Source organism: Schistocerca gregaria, chromosome 3 (genome assembly GCF_023897955.1).
Source record: "Schistocerca gregaria isolate iqSchGreg1 chromosome 3, iqSchGreg1.2, whole genome shotgun sequence".
Lineage (NCBI taxonomy): Eukaryota > Metazoa > Arthropoda > Insecta > Orthoptera > Acrididae > Schistocerca > Schistocerca gregaria.
This window is the reverse complement of record NC_064922.1, coordinates 725,084,943-725,103,145: the sequence shown is the minus strand read 5'-3', so window position 1 is coordinate 725,103,145 and position 18,203 is coordinate 725,084,943. Positions and strand designations below refer to the sequence as shown.

Below are 18,203 nucleotides of genomic sequence, written 5' to 3'. Positions count from 1 at the left end.
AACATCTAGTCAGAACAGAACTGAATTCCTGGACAGAGAGTGCTGCTATTTACAGAAACATAAAACATGAACCATGGACCTTGCCATTGGTGGGGAGACTTGTGTGCCTCAACGATACAGATAGCCGTACTGTAGGTGCAACCGCAATGGAGGGGTATCTGTTGAAAGGCCATACAAACGTATGGTTCCTGAAGAGGGGCAGCTGCCTTTTCAGTAGTTGCAGGGGCAACAGTCTGGATGACTGACTGATCTGGTCTTTTAACACTAACCAAAACGGCCTTACTGTTGTGGTACTGTGAACGGCTGAAAGCAAGGGGAAACTACATCCATAATTTTTCCTGAGGGCATGCAGCTTTACTGTATGGTTAAATGATGATGGCATCCTCTTGGGTAAAAGAGTCCGGAGGTAAAATAGTCCCCCATTCGGATCTCCGGGCGGGGACTACTCAGGAGGACGTTGTTATCAGGAGAAAGAAAACTGGCGCTCTACGGATCAGTGTGTGGAATGTCAGATCCCTTACTCGGGCAGGTAGGTTAGAAAATTTAAAAAGGGAAATGGATAGATTAAAGTTAGATATAGTGGGAATTAGTGAATTTCGGTGGCAGGATGAACAAGACTTGTGGTCAGGTGACTACAGGGTTATAAATACAAAATCAAATAGGGGTAATGCAAGAGTAGGTTTAATAATGAATTTAAAAAATAGGAGTGCGGGTAAGCTAGCTTCACAGCAAAGTGAACGTATTGTAGTGGCCAAGATAGACACGAAGCCCATGCCTCCTACAGTAGTACAAGTTTATATGCCAACTAGCTCTGCAGATGATGAAGAAATTGATGAAATGTATGATGAGATAAAAGAAATTATTCACGTAGTGAAGGGAGACAAAAACTTAATAGTCATGGGTGACTGGAATTCAACAGTAGGAAAAGAAAGAGAGGGCTAAGAAATGAAAGAGGAAGCCGCCTGATTGAACCCTGGAGATACTAGAAGGTTTCAGATAGATTATATAATGCTGAGACAGAGATTTAGGGACCAGGTTTTAAACTGTAAGACATTTCCAGGGGCAGATGTGGTCTCTGACCACAATCTATTGAAGAAACTGAAAAAAGGTGGGAATTTAAGGAGATAGGACCTGGATAAACTGAAAGAACCAGAGGTTGTAGAAAGTTTGAGGGAGAGCATTAGGGAATGACTGACAAGAATAGGGGAAAGAAATAAAATAGAAGAAGAATGGGTAGCTTTGAAAGATGAAATAGATAAGGCAGCAGAAGGTCAAGTAGGTAAAAAGACGAGGGCTAATAGCAATCCTTGGGTAACAGAAGAGATATTGAATTTAATTGATGAAAGGAGAAAATACAAAAATTCAGTAAATGAAGCAGGCGAAAAGGAATACAAACGTCTCAAAAATGAGATCAACAGGAAGTGCAAAATGGCTTAGCAGGGATGGTTTGAGGACAAATGTAAGGATGTAGAGGTGTATATCACTAGGGGTAAGATAGATACTACCCACAGGAAAGTTAAAGAGATCTTTGGAGAAAAGAGAACCACTTGCATGAATATCAAGAGCTCAGATGGAAATCCAGTTCTAAGCAAAGAAGGGAAAGCAGAAAGGTGAAAGGAGTATAAAGAGGGTTTATACAGGGGCGATGTTCTTGAGGATAATATTATGGAAATGGAAGAGGATGTAGATGAAGATGAAATGGGAGATACGATACTGCGTGAAGAATTTGACAGAGCACGAAAGACGTAAGTCGAAACAAGGCCCCGGGAGTAGACGACATTCCATTAGAACTACTGACGGCCTTGGGAGAGCCAGTACTGACAAAACTCTACCATCTGGTGAGCAAGATGTATGAGACAGGTGAAATTCCCTCAGACTTCAAGAAGAATATAAAAATTCCAATCCCAAAGAAAGCATGTGTTGACAGAGGTGAAAATTACAGAACTATCTGTTTAATAAGTCACAGTTGCAAAATACTAACGCGAATTCTTTACAGATGTATGGAAAAACTGGTAGAAGCCAACCTCAGGGAAGATCAGTTTGGATTCCATAGAAATGTTGGATCACGTGAGGCAATACTGACCCTATGACTTATCTTAGAAAATAGATTAAGGAAAGGCAAACCTACGTTTCTAACATTTGTAGACTTAGAGTTAGCTTTTGACAAGGTTAACTGGAATACCCTCTTTCAAATTCTGAAGGTGGCAGGGGTAAAATACAGGGAGCAAAAGGCTACTTACAATTTGTACAGAAACCAGATGGTAGTTATAAGAGTCGAGGGACATGAAAGGGAAGCAGTGGTTGGGAAGGGAGTGAGACAGGGTTGTAGCCTCTCCCAGATGTTATTCAATCTGTATATTGAGCAAGCAGTAAAGGAAACAAAAGAAAAGTTCAGAGTAGGCAACAAAATCCATGGAGAAGAAATAAAATTTTTGAGGTTCACCGATGACATTGTAATTCTGTCAGAGACAGCAAAGGACTTGGAAGAGCAGTTGAACGGAATGGACAGTGTCATGAAAGGAGGACATAAGATGAACATCAACAAAAGCAAAACAAGGATAATGGAATGTAGTCGAATTAAGTCGGGTGATGCTGAGGGAATTAGATTAGGAAATGAGACACTTAAAGTAGTAAAGAAGTTTTGCTATTTGGGGAGCAAAATAACTGATGATGGTCGAAGTAGAGAGGATATAAAATGTAGACTGGCAATGGCAAGGAAAGCGTTTCTGAAGAAGAGAAATTTGTTAACATCGAGTATAGATTTAAGTGTCAGGAAGTATTTTTTGAAAGTATTTGTATGGAGTGAAAGTGAAACATGGATGATAAATAGTTTAGACAAGAAGAGAATAGAAGCTTTCAAAATGTGGTGCTACAGAAGAATGCTGAAGATTAGATGGGTAGATCACATAACTAATGAGATATTAAATGGAATTGGGGAGAAGAGGAGTTTGTGGCACAACTTGACCAGAAGAAGGGATCGGTTGGTAGGACATGTTCTGAGGCATCAAGGGATCACCAATTTAGTAATGGAGGGCAGTGTGGAGGGTAAAAATTGTAGAGGGAGACCAAGAGATGAATACACTAAGCAGATTCAGAGGGATGTATGCTGCAGTAGATACTGGGAGATGAAGAAGCTTGCACAGGATAGAGTAGCATGGAGAGCTGCATCAAACCAGTCTCAGGACTGAAGATCACAACAACAAAACACTCCAGAATACAGAGACACAAGACATTTCGAGAACCTTCCTAAAACGATATACAAGTTATATAAAAAAGAATCATCTGATTTGGCATGTCTATATTTCTGAAATTAACAAACTTATATTGATTTTTTCCCCATAGCTTTTCTTAGGTGTTCAATATGCGCGGCATATGTCAATGTGGTATTCAAATTGCTCCCACATAGAAGCAAGCATGTGTTGAGTTACAGCTTCCACAGCTGCTGTTATGCGATGTCTCAATTCATTCATTGTTGTTTGTAACCAAGACACATAAAGTCTTTTATAAAAACTCCACAATAAATAATCACATACAGTCACATCCAGTGACCTAGGAGGACAGTAATATCAGGCTGAATCATTTGGTCCAGTGCGACCAATCCAACGCTCAGCAATCCTTTGATTTAAAAATTTCCACACTTCCAGATGTCAATGTGGAAGTTCCCCACACAGTTGGTAGATACAGTCATTTGAATCAGTCTCCAACTGTGCAAAAAGAAAGTTCTCAAGCATATCGAGCTATGTGCTTCCTGTGACAGTGTTATTGGCAAAGAAAAATGAACCAGTTTAGATTAAACAGTTTCATTTCAGTCCTCAGTTAGCAGAATTAGGAAGCCTTTAGTTGAACAACATATTACTTTCTTCGAGTCCCAACTGCCAATCTTTGAGATCCCAAAAATACTACAGCGAAGTAGCACAAAAGCTCCGTTGTTGAACATGAGCTAGCTGTTTAGGCAACAGCTGTACGAACCCAGTGCACTGCTGACAACTCAGGTGACATGTTCAGCAGTAGTCACTTATGTGCTACTTTGGCAAAATGACACTGTGACTATGACACACATTTTCAGTCTCATGCAGAGGGAGGGCTTCTTGCAGGCAGAAGATAGGAACATGTAAGGCAGAAGCTCACATGCCTTCCCCAGTCAGTTTTTAAATCATCTTTCTTGTTGGTTTAACTAGGCTGCTTTTGCACACCCTCTGTGCTTGCACCCATGGTGGGGGTCCTTTTTCTTCACGGCCTTGGTACAGGCCTGCCAGCAGCTCAATTTTCACTCTCATTGCTTTCCATATTCTGGAGCTGCGTGGTTAAAGCCTGAGTATTCTTATAGTGATTTTAAAATGAAAAAGCAGATTGTTTTCTAAACTTGGCCCTTAATTTGCTAAATTTGGAAAAGAGCTAAAAGTCACATGTTTAAGTGCATATCAATCAATCACAATACTACACACACAAAAAAATTGCAGAGTCCACTTCTGTCTGTACTTTACTATTAGCTTCAGTATTTTGTGGATTATGTCAATATTTAGAACTGCATAATTTACCATATTTACTACTTTTTAAGTACTTTTTAAGCAGTATGGTGTAAATGAAGTTTATATAACAAACAATTTGGAACAATTTCATTACAAAGTTTATTGACATTTTATTTAGGCTGCACCAATGAAATTGAGCTCCAGCCACCAGTGGCTGTAACTGTGTCAGGCAGTACACTATTAACACTGTATTCTGACATTATGGGATTGTTTTTCCCACTTACTTGCGTTAAATTACATTTTTGTTAAAAGCAGTCATTCATCACACAAAATAAAAATTTTGTCTAAGTCATCTACCAAAAGGGTCATGCGTGAAGGTTTCCAATATGCCACCTCAATGCCATCATGTGTGTTAATGGTAGCCAACTCCCAACAGTGATATTGTTGCGGAAAAGATTTTGTGTTACTGTACTTTTTAGGTTCAGTTTCAGAACATTTGGAGTTACATGTGTTGGGCACTGCTTTATATCAAATGTCTAGTGATTTAAATAATGGAAAATCCAGCATGGAATAACAACAATATTATGTAAAAGGCGGAGTGTGACTCATCACACTCAAGAGAAGTTGAGTCACAGACGAACATAACAAAAAGAATGTTAAACACATGAGCCTTCAGACAAAAAGCCTTCTTTTAAAATAGGCAAAACACACACACACACACACACACACACACACACACGCACACACGCACACATACTAACCCAAGCACAATTCACTCACACATAACCACTACCTTTAGCTAGAGAAGCAATCTGGGTGATGAGGGTACAAAGGCTTGAGCAGGGAGCGGGAGGGATAGCGGATAGTGGTGGTAAAGTACTGCTTGTGTTAGCATGCAGGGATGTGGTGGGGATAGAGTAGAGCAGCTAGGTGCAGTCGGAAGGTTAGCCATGGGGAGGCGGAAGTTGCCCCTTGCCCTCCTACACCCCCTGTCAAACATTCTGGCTGCATCTTGCTAGGCATATTAAAACTACTACTAAAGTTTCAGGCTTTTTTGTACAGTAATAAAAATGTGTCCTCCACAGCCTATTAATTTTTGAGGCAAATAATGTTATTGAGATATGTTCACAATGTTTGATGACAACTCCAGGTACAACGTATTCCAAACAACTACGAAGCATGATGTTATTAAAATGAACAATTGTTTCAATGCTGGACACACCACTTGGCTGCCCAATACTTTGTATTTCACAAGTAACCATCGAGGTTACCTGTGACTTTTTGCTTATAGTTCTGTAAAAAGTTGTGTAATGTAATTGTATAGATAAAAACTTACTCGCCAAGCAGTGGCAGGACACGCACATAAAAAAAGATTATGATTATGCAAGCTATCAGAGCCAGTGGCTTCTTCTTGCAGCAGAAGGGTTGAAGGGGAAGGAAGAGGAGTGAAGGAAAAGGACTGGAGAGATCTACAAAAAGGGTTAGTCACACACATCCTTGGGTCAGGAGGGACTTGTCGGACGAGATGGAAAGTCTGATATATGAGGACTGCTCCAGATGAGAGTTAAAAACATGAGAGCTTAAAAGTGGAAGACAGGGTAATATGCAAGACAGAGATTACTGCTAAAATATTGTGCACAAGTTATTGAGAGTGAAAAGCTAAGTGCATAGTACGTAACACAGGTGGGAGGAAGAGGGCAAAAAATAAGCAGGTAAGAAAATGGAAGTTGTAGATAACTAAAACAGAGTGAAGAAAGGAGTAATTTCTGTGAAGAAATGACAAGATGGAAGAAATTAACATAAATTAAGGCCAACTGATGGTGAGAACCAAGAACATGTTGTAGCACTAATTCCCACCTGCAGAGCTCTGAGAAACTGGTGTCTAGTGTCTAGATGGCGCGTGTGGTGAAACAGACACCAAGGTCACAACAGTGATATTGTGGAACATGCTCTGCAACAGGATGTTGTGTGTTGCATGTATATACCCTCTGTCTATGCCCAATCATCCCAAATGATAATTTGGTGGTAGTCATGCCAATGCAAAAGGCCAAACAGTGTTTACATAACAGCTGGTATACAACATGTCATTTCACAGACAGCTCTCCCTTTGATGGTATATGTTTCGCCAGTAACAGGGCTGGTATAGGTGGTTGTAGGAGGGTGTACAGGGCAAGTCTTGCAGCGGGGATGGTCAAAGAGTTAGGAGCCCTGTGATAGGGAAATGGGTACAGAAGAAGCATAGGGTCTGACAAGAATATTGCGGAGATTGGGAGGACTATGAAAAAATATTCTAGGTGTGGTCGGCAAAATATCAGAAAAAATGGATCTCATTTCAGGGCATGATTTATGGAAGTCATGGCCTTGTTGAAATAGCTGAGTAATATATTCCAGGCCAGGATAATACTGAGTGACAAGTGGTGTGCTCTGAAGTAGTAGTTGGTGTTTTTCTTTTTTTTTCTTTTTATTTTTCTTTTTTTTTTTTCTTCTCTCTCTCTCTCTCTCTCTCTCTTTTTTTTTTTTTTTTTTGCAGGGTCTGCGCCAGGGTTGGATGTAATGGCTGGGAAATCTGCCTCTGAACTACGCTGGTGGGGTAATTATGTCCAGTGAAGGCTGAGGTGAGAATAGTGGTGTATTGCTGTAAGGAGTCTGCATCTGAACAAATACATTTGCCTTGAATGCCAAAGCTGTTTTGGAGGGAATGTTTGACATGGAAAGGTTGGCAACTGTCAAAAGGTAAGTACTGTTGTCTGTTAGTAGATTTAATGTGGACAGAAGTGTGTAGCTGGCCTTCAATGAGGACAAGATCAACATCAAGGGAAGTGGCACAGGTTTCGGAATAGGACCACGTGAAATTTAATTGGGAGAAGGTGTTAAGATATTCCAGGATTTTTAACATATCAGTCCATATGATAAAGGTCTCATCAATGTATCTAAACCATACCAGTGGCTGAAGACTTATGGATCCCAGGAAAGCCCCCTCCAAGCGACCCATGAAAAGGTTGGCATACAAAGGAGCCATCTTGGTTCCCTAGGCCGTACCCCTGATCAGTTCGTATGTTTGCCCCTCAAAGAAGTATAGTTGTTGGTCATCTCGTCATTTTTTTCTGTTTTCCATTGCTCATTAGTTGCTTCAAAATTCATGGAGGTATGTACTGTCTATGCAACTAACTGAAAGCAGTTTGTTTATTGTCTATAAACAAACTGCTTTCAATTAGTTGCAAAGACAGAACATACCTCCATGTAAGTTGCTGGTAAGTATAACTTACGCCAGGCTCTTTTACAGTTTCAAATACAGCAATTTCTTGCACTTAGCCAGCTAATCTGTGATCTACATGCCTCATCAGCCATTTTCCACTCCCTCAGACGTTTCTCTTTCTACAAAATCTTGCAGTTATGACTCTGCCTTAGCTTTTGGAACAAATAGGAAGGAACAAATAGTTCTGAAAGCTAGGACTGTGCCATCACTTTTACTTTTATGTCTGTCTAAGGACAATACTACATATCTTGCCTCCAGCAGGGAAGCACCAGCCACCAAGCCGTCTCATGATTTATTAGTTCTCTTGTTTAAATTTTTCTTTGATAGAATGTTATCGATTACTCAAATGTATCCTCATTTTTATTGGTCTATTTTCTGTGCAGATACACCACAATCTAATCATAACCTACAACACACAATTCAAACTGAACATGGAGGTGCTCCATCATCACACTGAATTTATAAAAATGTCAAGGTAAATGTAAATCTGATGATGGAGACAGGAATATAAATACAGCCTGGTCTATAAGCACTGCTTGTCCCACATACTGTTGCATTCAATAATGATGATGATGTTTTCTTTTTCACGATCTGTTTTATGTTCCTCCGGAAAAGTTATCCCCCCCCCCATACATTCTAAGCAACTCGTATGAGTGTGTGTATGACCAACTAACACAAAACAGAAGAGAAAACTGTTTACCTTTTTCAGTTGTTGCATACTCAATCCCACCTGCCACTGCATCCGAAGTTTCATTATTTCCCATGCTGTTACCTAAAAAGAAAATCAAAACTAGAATGCAGAATCTTACCAACTACATTTCATTTTGCATATACAGTATTAATATTGAACCAAGATAATAATGGGAAAAAATCTGTATCTGTAGCAATTCCTAGAATGTATGGTTTCTCAAATGCACAAAGTCTTAATTATGTGTATAACAATGGTGAATGGTGGTCAAAACAATATTTACACTGTCTCAGTGGGTTTTAGGGGAAAATGATTAAATGAACTTGATAAGAAGAATGCTTGTAGGAAACCCAGTTTTTGTATGAGGGTTAGCCATGCAGACTTAATTATCACATAAAAAAGAAAGTGCCCTATAATTATTTTTATTTGTTTGTAGGTAGTTGTCTGCAATCTTGGCACATATTGAACTTCCCACGTCCACAGACCCATAGCATACCATTAGATGTGCCAAAACAAAATGGTACAGCTCACAGATAAAATAGTATCATGCAGTAAACAGATTTCTGCTGCTACCAAAAATGAATTATCGCATGAAACTACACTATATCAACAGAGCTGCAGCATTTTGGTTTGGCTCATCAAGTAGCGAGCTAGAGTGGTGTGTCATGGAAACAAAACATTAATCACATTTTTCCCCTGAAGGTCACTATTAAAACTTTTTGACCATCTCTCATATATTCCTGTAAATAATGATCTTTAAGTTACCATAATGCTCAAGATGTACCAGATTCAACTGAGTGATATGCTTTACACAGAAGAACTCTCACTGATGGTCAATCTGGGTGTTAGTAATCACACATCATCAAGGGGTAAGGAGGGCGAATTTTTTTATATGGGGTGTGTGGCTTGGGTAGGAAGATTGAGAAGGGGGAGGTCTTTCTTTTCACACTCTCATCTGATTTTCTTTGTTTGTCACTCTGTCAGTCAATTTTCTTTCACCCTTCTCTGTTGTGTCCACAGTCAAAAGCCTCCAGCCTCTTCCTGTTCTCATTTCTCACAATCCAAGTTTTGGCACCATACAATAAGGTACATCAAACAAAAAAAATTATCAACTTTTCCTTCATCTCAGTTACAAATTTTTCCACAGTTGTTCTAAATTAAATGTCTATGTTGAACCTCCGATTACTTTCTATTTGACACTCTAGGTGCTAAAAATATACATATTCCATTTCCTCTCAATTCAACATTATTTTTGTCATTTCATCTCTAGCTCTTGTCACCATTTTCATTCCATGATCTCATACAATAGTTTAAATTTCCTCTGCCATTTCTTGGACCTCTTTTCCATGCCCGGCTAAAAGAACCATACCATCTGTAAATGTCATGTGCTTCAACCACCATTTTTTGTCCCCTTCCATTAATAAACAATGCTCAATCCTGCCTTTTAAATATATGTCGAAGAGTGGGTGGCAGACAAAAATCTTACCTTGTCTTAGACCATTCCCTAATTCTATCGGGTTGGCATTCTCTCCTTTATGACTTGTGAAACCCTTTTGTTTCCAATACAGTTAGTTTAAAAGTGGTCTGCCTTTCCAGTTCACTCATCTTTCCTTCAATATATTCACAAGCTTTTTCCAGTTCATACTGTTTAAACTTCCTCCAAGCCTATGAAACAATTTTTAAGCTCTTTCCCCTCTCAATAAATCTCTCCCTTAAACATAAATTTCTCTTTATCAATGCTTTTTTTTTTTAATTTTTCTTTCCAGTTTTCTGCTTACCACTCTGGACCAAACCGCGTAGCATGAGTCTGAGGGTTCTCTGCTCACTACATTTTCAAGTACACGATCGAAACTAGTGATGGAGGACGGGCAAAGGGCGAAAGAGTTTTGAAATGCCACCACAAATAGCTCTAGGTACATTTGTAGTCACAATGTAGGAAAAGGCATATTGCTACTTACTGTAAAGATGACAAACCAAGTTGCAGACGAACACAATTAAAAGACTCTTACATATTCCCCCTGGAGTTTCCATTGTTTCATTATTGTAGTCACAGAAATTCCACTACTTTTATTCTTCACACAGGCACTTAAAGACTTCCCTTGCAGTAACGTATCTTTCTTTTCTACTCTTCACTGCATTTAGGGCAGCCCTAACTTCCTATACTTAAGTTCATGGCCCTTTCATCCTCATGCATCTCATCCAGTGACACAAAATCAAACATTCAAGGTCTGTACCCAGAGTGTCAGTGTATATGGGATATGAACTAGAGAATGGAAGTGGAGATGTGTTTTGCATCTTAAATTACAAATTACAGCTATAAGTAAAAGTCTGAAGATGCTCATCTAAAAGAAGTAAACATCTATCTGTCTCTCCACCACAGGCTAAAGAGTTCTGATTGTTGCTTCAGTCTGAATTTCTTGCTTTTGTTCATTGATGTGTAACCATCGAGCAGTTTACTATTGATGAATCAACAGTTCACAGTTTGGAGACTGTGAACTGGGTACAACATTGTACATAAGAGTTAGGGGTGTCATTGTTCTGGTCAATATATGCAACACATTGCGGTGGTTCATGGCAGAGTTCTGTCTGTCCAGTGAATAAGATTCCTAATCATTCACAAGAATGGCACATAGGATGTCTGGTTGGATCTCCATTATCATCCTAACAGAATTCAGTTAATGCTACAGCTGAAAGAAGCCTATTCTGAGAAAATGAGACTTTTGTTTACTGTTTTCTAAGGAGATGACAATTTTGAGAGGAAAATGATCTGCAGTGGTAAGGTGCACTTCACTTAAATGGATTTGTGAATAAATAGTTCTGCCATATCTGAGAATCTTAAAATCCTTGTAGGGTTCAACAAAGGAAAACACATACACAGCAAATAATGGTTTGGTGTGGCTTTCATGTGGGTGGCATCATCAGCCCTTGAAGTGGGCCACCAATGCGACGAAAAGAAAATTTTTTCGTAGCGTAATTTCAATGGAATGGATGTTCAAAATTTGTGGCTTTCGCAGGATGAAGCCACTATCACACTTCCCACAAAACAACTGAATTACTCCAATAACAGTTTCCACATCCCTGAATCACCCACTGTGGTGACCAACAGTGGCAACTAAGATCAAGTGACTTCTTTTCTTTGTGTCAATAAACCACAAAACATTTGCAAATTAACAGAAGAAATTTGTAGTGTTATCAGTGAAGGGCGAAAGTCATGTCAGACAGCCATGGTAAATTTCATCAACAGTAGAGAAAGTCATAGGCCAAACATTTTTCATACCTAAAGTGGATTGGTGTGATCCACACGTTTATGTATTTTGTAATTTTTTTTTTTTAAAGAACAAATAAGGATCGTAATCTGATACGTCAAAACAGTGCACTTTTGTAAGGATTCTATATGATCTTACAACCATTCTGGACATAATCTCTGCCCGTAATAGAGCAACCTTCCCTCACGCCAAAAAGACATTCTTTTATGTTTGTTAAAGAACTTCTAAATACTGTAAGAAAATTCACAACCGTACATTAATTCACAGTCCCCATTATGAATACGGACACACGATAAGGCTATAGATATAGCAATATCCATGAAATGGCAGGCAGACACATACGGAAAATATGTTTGCTTGCATGACCATCTTCCACAGCAGTTACTATTGGTTTCTCCATCTTCCTACTGCAAAAGGCAGTGATTTGGAAAATTTGTAAGCAAGAAGCAGAAACACCGAAAGTAAAGTACAAATAAAAATACTGTTTTCAATATAAAACAATCAAAACTGTACAGACCTATGAATCCAATCTGCAGGATAACCACAGAAGATGTTTGATAAATAAAAGTGTCTGGTGTAAAACACACTTTAATTAAACTACAGTAAGATTAAAATGGAGAATCCAATAACAACTGACATACAGAAAAAACTGAGACCTTTAAAACCAAACCTTCCTGTACTGGAACCAAGAAGAGAACAATAAGAGTTGGCAGGTTGCAAGAAAGACAGCTCAGCTGGCAAAAGAAATAGAGATTCATTTACACTGACTAGAGTATGAACTCACTTTTTTGGTGCCACTTATCTGTGGTCCATTCGAGGTGAGGAGATTAAAAATTGATGCACAGGATAATTTTTTCAATGAAGGCAAGAAAATGACAGAAGAGTAGCAACAATGAAAATGATACACATGAATACAGAATTTTTCTACACTGTCTTTCTAAAGTTGAAGAAACAGTTTACAGAACAGTATATTCAGAGGATACTGCAAGGAAGTGAAGTGTGAAAAATGGAAGTCTAGGAAAGAATACAATACAAATACCACAAATTACAACCACAAAAATGAAATTTGAGTGCCAAATCCAAACACATTCCAATAGGCAAAGAAGAAGTCAGTCAGAGAGCCATACTGAAGAAAGGAGTAGTTGGCAGGTTATGTAGCCAGACACTGTGCAGTAAGGAAAATAACTATGAGACTAATTGCTAGGAAAAGAAAGAATGGAAGACAGCACAGATTGCCTGGACATGGGCATAGCAGATTTACAGAGTTCTAATGACAAAAAGTTAATATGTGATAAATGTCAAAGTTGTGGAAAGATTAATGACTAAAATCAACATAAACACACAACATTTTTGTTGTGCCTATCTGCGGCTCAGCATATCTGTTATATGGTGAGTAGCAACTTTCCTTCTCACAATATTGTAAACACATAAATAAGAAATTATTTTAATGAAGAGGTAGCCTTTGACACTTGGGTATGTTGCAGAGTTGTAAATAAACTGAAAACCTGTAACCAGTGATTACAAAAATTATGTAAAACGTAGAAGTAGTAGTTGTTGAAAATGTATATGAGGCACATATCTTGGCTAGAATTCCACTGGCGCTTTTCAGTTAGGGACTGAGTAACCATGGTATCAGAAGTCATCCATTTCAAATATCCAGTAATATCTTCTCAGCATGCCCTTCCTTTTTGGATTGCTCACAGATGTTCAGCTGGGTAACATTGCTCTAGATTTTGTAACACTGTTGCAAGCTATATTACTTTAGGCTATAGATTATGTATCTGCTGGCCACTGCTGTTGATCCCAGGTTCTCCATAGTTGGGTCCGGCTCTGCTTGAGCAGTAGAAGTGGAATTATGGTGTTGGCTTTGGGATGCATTGGATCTGCCAGTAATTGTAGCAATTTTTCAAAAAAATCTGCAAGTTTACTCAACTTATTGAAACCCTTGGTCATGGATTATGTGGATCCTGTGTCCCAACATGGATTCATGTCATGACAAATGTTGGCACCTGCAGGCTTGTATGTATAAATCTATGTCAATTCGGAAATTGTTGAGGTTCTGAAGTTTTAGTATCAAGAATGGGACCTAGTATTTATATTTTTTACAGACCACAAGTGTTCAAAAATTAAATAGCTTTTGCAGTAACTACAATTATTCATCTGAATAATGTAACTTAGGATACAGCAAATATATTAAACTTCTTACTAAATCTCCTTCATGTTTCATATATTTCAACAGCTTTTTCTAAATGAAAGAAAGATAAATAATGTTCCAGATTTTGGTACAATATTAATGTATTTCAGTACAATTCTTCATTTTGATCTTCTTACCTTGGGGCAGTTTATCCTCTGCATTTTGTGCTAGCATTTTTGAAACAGTTTTGCTGTGCATTTTTGCCTGTTTCTTCTGTTTCCCTGTAAAAAAAGAAGTTAAAGGTCATTGTAAAATGCAAAAAACAGAAAACAACAGGAATGCTAAAGTATATTTTTAGCTACAAATTTTAATTGCTCATTGCAAAGTGATAAGAAGAAAAGGACTATTTGGGTGATAGCAAGCTAATAATAAGAAGAAAGATAGAAAACCTTTATTTATTTACATGAAAACAGAAATAAAGAAACTGAGATTAGATGAGAAGAAACTGTGGACCTACAATTGACCCTCTGTCAAGAATTAGCACACCACATAACACAATGAATTGCACATGTTCTGCACATAAAAAGAGGAATCACACAATTAGTGTCGTGCATTCCTATATACTTCACTGTATACATATAGATTGTGAGAAGGCAGTTGTTTGTAATATGTTATTTAACAACATTCTAGATGTGCTTGAAAGGACAGACATTTGGTGAAAACTGAGAACAGAATCCAAACTGGATTTCACCATCCAAACCATTGTACTACAAATATAAGCTTAAGATACAGTACATTGTTCCATGGGTAAATGATATGTCTGATGGGAACAAAAGCAATAATAATATGCTCCACCATTATTACTGAGCCTTTTCAAACACCCAAAACAAACCACATCCACTGGATGCCACAATCACAATCACCCTGTCTACACTGTTGGGACAATTGGCAACACCCAGTTTCTGGCATGTATCTGCTACACGGGTATGCCATTCTCTACTGAGAGAAGTGCGGGGAGGCCAAGCCATCTCAAAGGAACCCCTCGCAGGCCTCGTCCAGGCAGAGAGGCTTGGGGTGCAGTTGGAGGGCTACGGCTCGGAGATTGGGCCAGCGGGGAGCTTGGAGATGAAGTCGGGGTGTGGGGGGAGACTTGAGGTAGGCCGGAGCTGGAGGGGAGGCTCTAAGTGGGCTGGGGGTGGGGGGAGGATCGAGGTGGCTGGGGTCGGGGGTGGGGGGGAAGGCTCGAGGTGGGGCAGGGGAGGCTTGAGATTGGGCAAAATGGAGTGAAGAGGCCATGCAGGCATGGGAGCTGCCAAGGGGAGTGGAGAGGCCAATGGGGCAAGGGAGATTTTGAGGTGGAGAGAAGATGAGGAGGGAGGATGATAGGTGGGAAAGGGGAGGGAGAGCAGAAATGAGTTGGAAGAGATGAGGGAGGGAGAGGTGAAAGAAAGAAAGAAAGGGAGGGGAGAGGTGAAAGAAAGAAAGAAAGAAAGAAAGAAAGAAAGAAAGAAAGAAAGGGAAAGGTAGAAGAAAGGGAGGTGGGAGGTGGAAAAGATGAAGGAGGGCTGTAGAAGCAAAATGGTTGGGGGGTGGGGGGGAGTTGTTGAGGGCATGTGGAAGGGTCTGAGAGGATGAAGTTAGAGAGAATGCATGGGCCAAGTGGTAGAAAGGGAAGAGAGACAGGCAAGGGAAGGGGGAAGGGGGAAGGGGGAGGGAAGGTTGGGTTGGGTGGGGGAGGATACCAGACAGTGAGGTCTTCAGTCTCATCAGATTAGGGAAGGATGGGGAAGAAGTCGGCCATGCCTTTGCAAAGGATCCATCCCTGCATTTATCTGGAGCCATTTAGGGAAATCACGGGAAACCTACATCAGCATGACCGGACGCGGGATTGAACCGTAATACTCCCTAATGCAAGTCCAATGTGCTAGCCACTGTGCCACCTCGCACGGTTTGAAGGGAAGGGGACTGACTGAAGGCGAAATGGGAAACTGAACGGAAGGTGGGAGATTGTAGGGAAGCAGGTTAGGTTGAAGGGAAGGGAGGGGAGGGGAGACTAAGAGAAGGGAGGGGAGACTAAGAGAAGGGAGGGGAGACTAAGAGAAGGGAGGGGAGACTAAGAGAAGGGAGGGGAGACTAAGAGAAGGGAGGGGAGACTAAGAGAAGGGAGGGGAGACTAAGAGAAGGGAGGGGAGACTAAGAGAAGGGAGGGGAGACTAAGAGAAGGGAGGGGAGACTAAGAGAAGGGAGGGGAGACTAAGAGAAGGGAGAGGAGACTAAGAGAAGGGAGGGGAGGCTGAAGGGAAGGAAGGGGAAGCTGAAGCGAAGGAAGGGTATATGGAGGAGAAGAGAGGGGAGATTGAAGAGAAGGGAGGGGAGGCAAGAGTGAATAGAAGGGAGGGGAGGCGAGAGTGACTAGAAGGGAGGGGAGGCGAGAGTGACTAGAAGGGAGGGGAGGCGAGAGTGAATAGAACGGAGGGGAGGCGAGAGTGAATAGAAGGGAGGGGAGGCGAGAGTGAATAGAAGGGAGGGGAGGCGAGAGTGAATAGAAGGGAGGGGAGGTGAGAGTGAATAGAAGGGAGGGGAGGTGAGAGTGAATAGAAGGGAGGGGAGGTGAGAGTGAATAGAAGGGAGGGGAGGTGAGAGTGAATAAAAGGGAGGTGAGGTGAGAGTGAATAAAAGGGAGGTGAGGTGAGAGTGAATAAAAGGGAGGTGAGACGAGAGTGAAGAGAAGGGAGGGGAGGTGAGAGTGAAGAGAAGAGGGGGGAGGCGAGAGTGAAGAGAAGAGAGGGGAGGCGAGAGTGAAGAGAAGGGAGGTTTGGTGAAGGATGTGGGGAGGTTGAAGAGAGGAGAGAGTATGTGTGAAGGAGAGGTGGGGACGTGAGGTGAAAGAAACTGGGAGGCAAGGTGAAAGAAACTGGAAGGTGGGGTGGAAGAAATTAGAAGGTGAGGTTGAAGAAATTAGAAGGTGAGGTGGAAGAAAGGGCAGTTGAAGTGGAAGACAGATGTTGAGGTGGAAAGCATGTGGGGGGGGGGGGGGTGAAAGGCACATGAGGGGAGACGATGTTGAAGAGAGAGGGGGGATGGGAAAAAGGGAGGGAGAGGGGGGGAGGGAGGGAGGGAGGGAGGGAGGGAGAGAGAGAGAGAGAGAGAGAGAGAGAGAGAGAGAGAGAGAGAGAGAGAGAGAGAGAGAGAGAGAGATATAACAGGTGGGGGAAGGGGGGTTACACTGCAGTATAGATATAGGGTGCCAAAACAATAAAAATGAAAACAATCCTCAAATAAACATTGTTCACAGATTCATAAACAATTGAGTCTCAGATAATGGCTGGGATGGAAAGAGAGCACTCTCTTCTGCCATTAAGAAAAGACCAGTCTTGTCTGCCACATGACTCTGATGCTATCTGTCTAACCCAGGGCCGGCCAGAAATTCTGCACGCGTGCGGTGCTCCTGCACACATGCAACTTCCGGGGCACAGCGTGCACACTGCAGCTGCCAGCGTTCATGCAGTGCATGTTTCTACGCACAGATGTTGCTTTATCCACTTGCTGGGATACTTTGTACTGGCGATTCTAGTGTTCTTTCCACAGCTCGCAAGCCAACCATGGGAAGATATTATGTGTATTGAACATTTAAAATACTGTCACAGTCTACTCATTGAGACGTCTGCTTTTATGTTAACAGTTTAACCCAGTAAGGCAAGTAATACAGTTAACAACCGTGGGTTTTTATTAAGGCAGCTTGACTGACGGCACGTAAATACTCGTAATGTTTTTGATCTAGTGTTTAAGAAAGAGAGCACTTAGCGACTTCCAACGAACCTTATTCATGCTTTCAAATAACATTAAACTAATGCAAGGTTTCCTATAATTAATTCTCGGTGCCCTCAGTTACACCCACATAATTTCTGTCTCACGGACCTCTGAACAGAATGATAACTGCAGACCTCTTGATCATCACCTGTTATATCAATACCATTATTGCTATATCTTTCATCAGTTCCTTCTGAAATCTGCATAATAACCGACAATTAGATGAATGTTATGTTTTATCGACTTCAGCTGAGCGTAGCCATTCACACATTAAAGAAAACCCTAACTGTAAGTATACATTTGAACAGTCAGTTTAATGACCAATTTTCCTGATAATAATGTAACATGGAGCAGAATGAGGCAATAATGCACAGTTAGTAAACAATAATTTTTAATTATGAAAGGAATAAATTCAAGCACGTTTATCACTGGTCATGAGAAATGATATAGTTAATATCGGGCACATCATCACGGCTCATTGAAAAACGCAAGCAATTGCGAAGATTTTCATCACTTATGCTTGATCGAAACCTTTATTTATTCATTTTTGTCACCGAGAAAAATCTTTCACAATGTCGAC

General features: G+C 40.5%; 1 protein-coding gene across 3 annotated transcripts in view; it reads right to left on the bottom strand.

Moving 5' to 3' along the window:
- The window catches only part of LOC126354647 (gem-associated protein 5), a 330,980-nt gene that overhangs the window by 114,316 nt on the left and 198,461 nt on the right, over positions 1 to 18,203 (bottom strand). For all 3 annotated transcript variants that reach the window (XM_050004418.1, XM_050004417.1, XM_050004419.1), the window contains 2 exons: positions 14,011 to 14,094; positions 8,426 to 8,497 (listed from right to left, as the gene is read on the bottom strand). In XM_050004418.1, the coding sequence (XP_049860375.1) occupies positions 8,426 to 8,497; positions 14,011 to 14,094 (156 nt within the window). The remainder of the gene's footprint in view (positions 1 to 8,425; positions 8,498 to 14,010; positions 14,095 to 18,203) is intronic.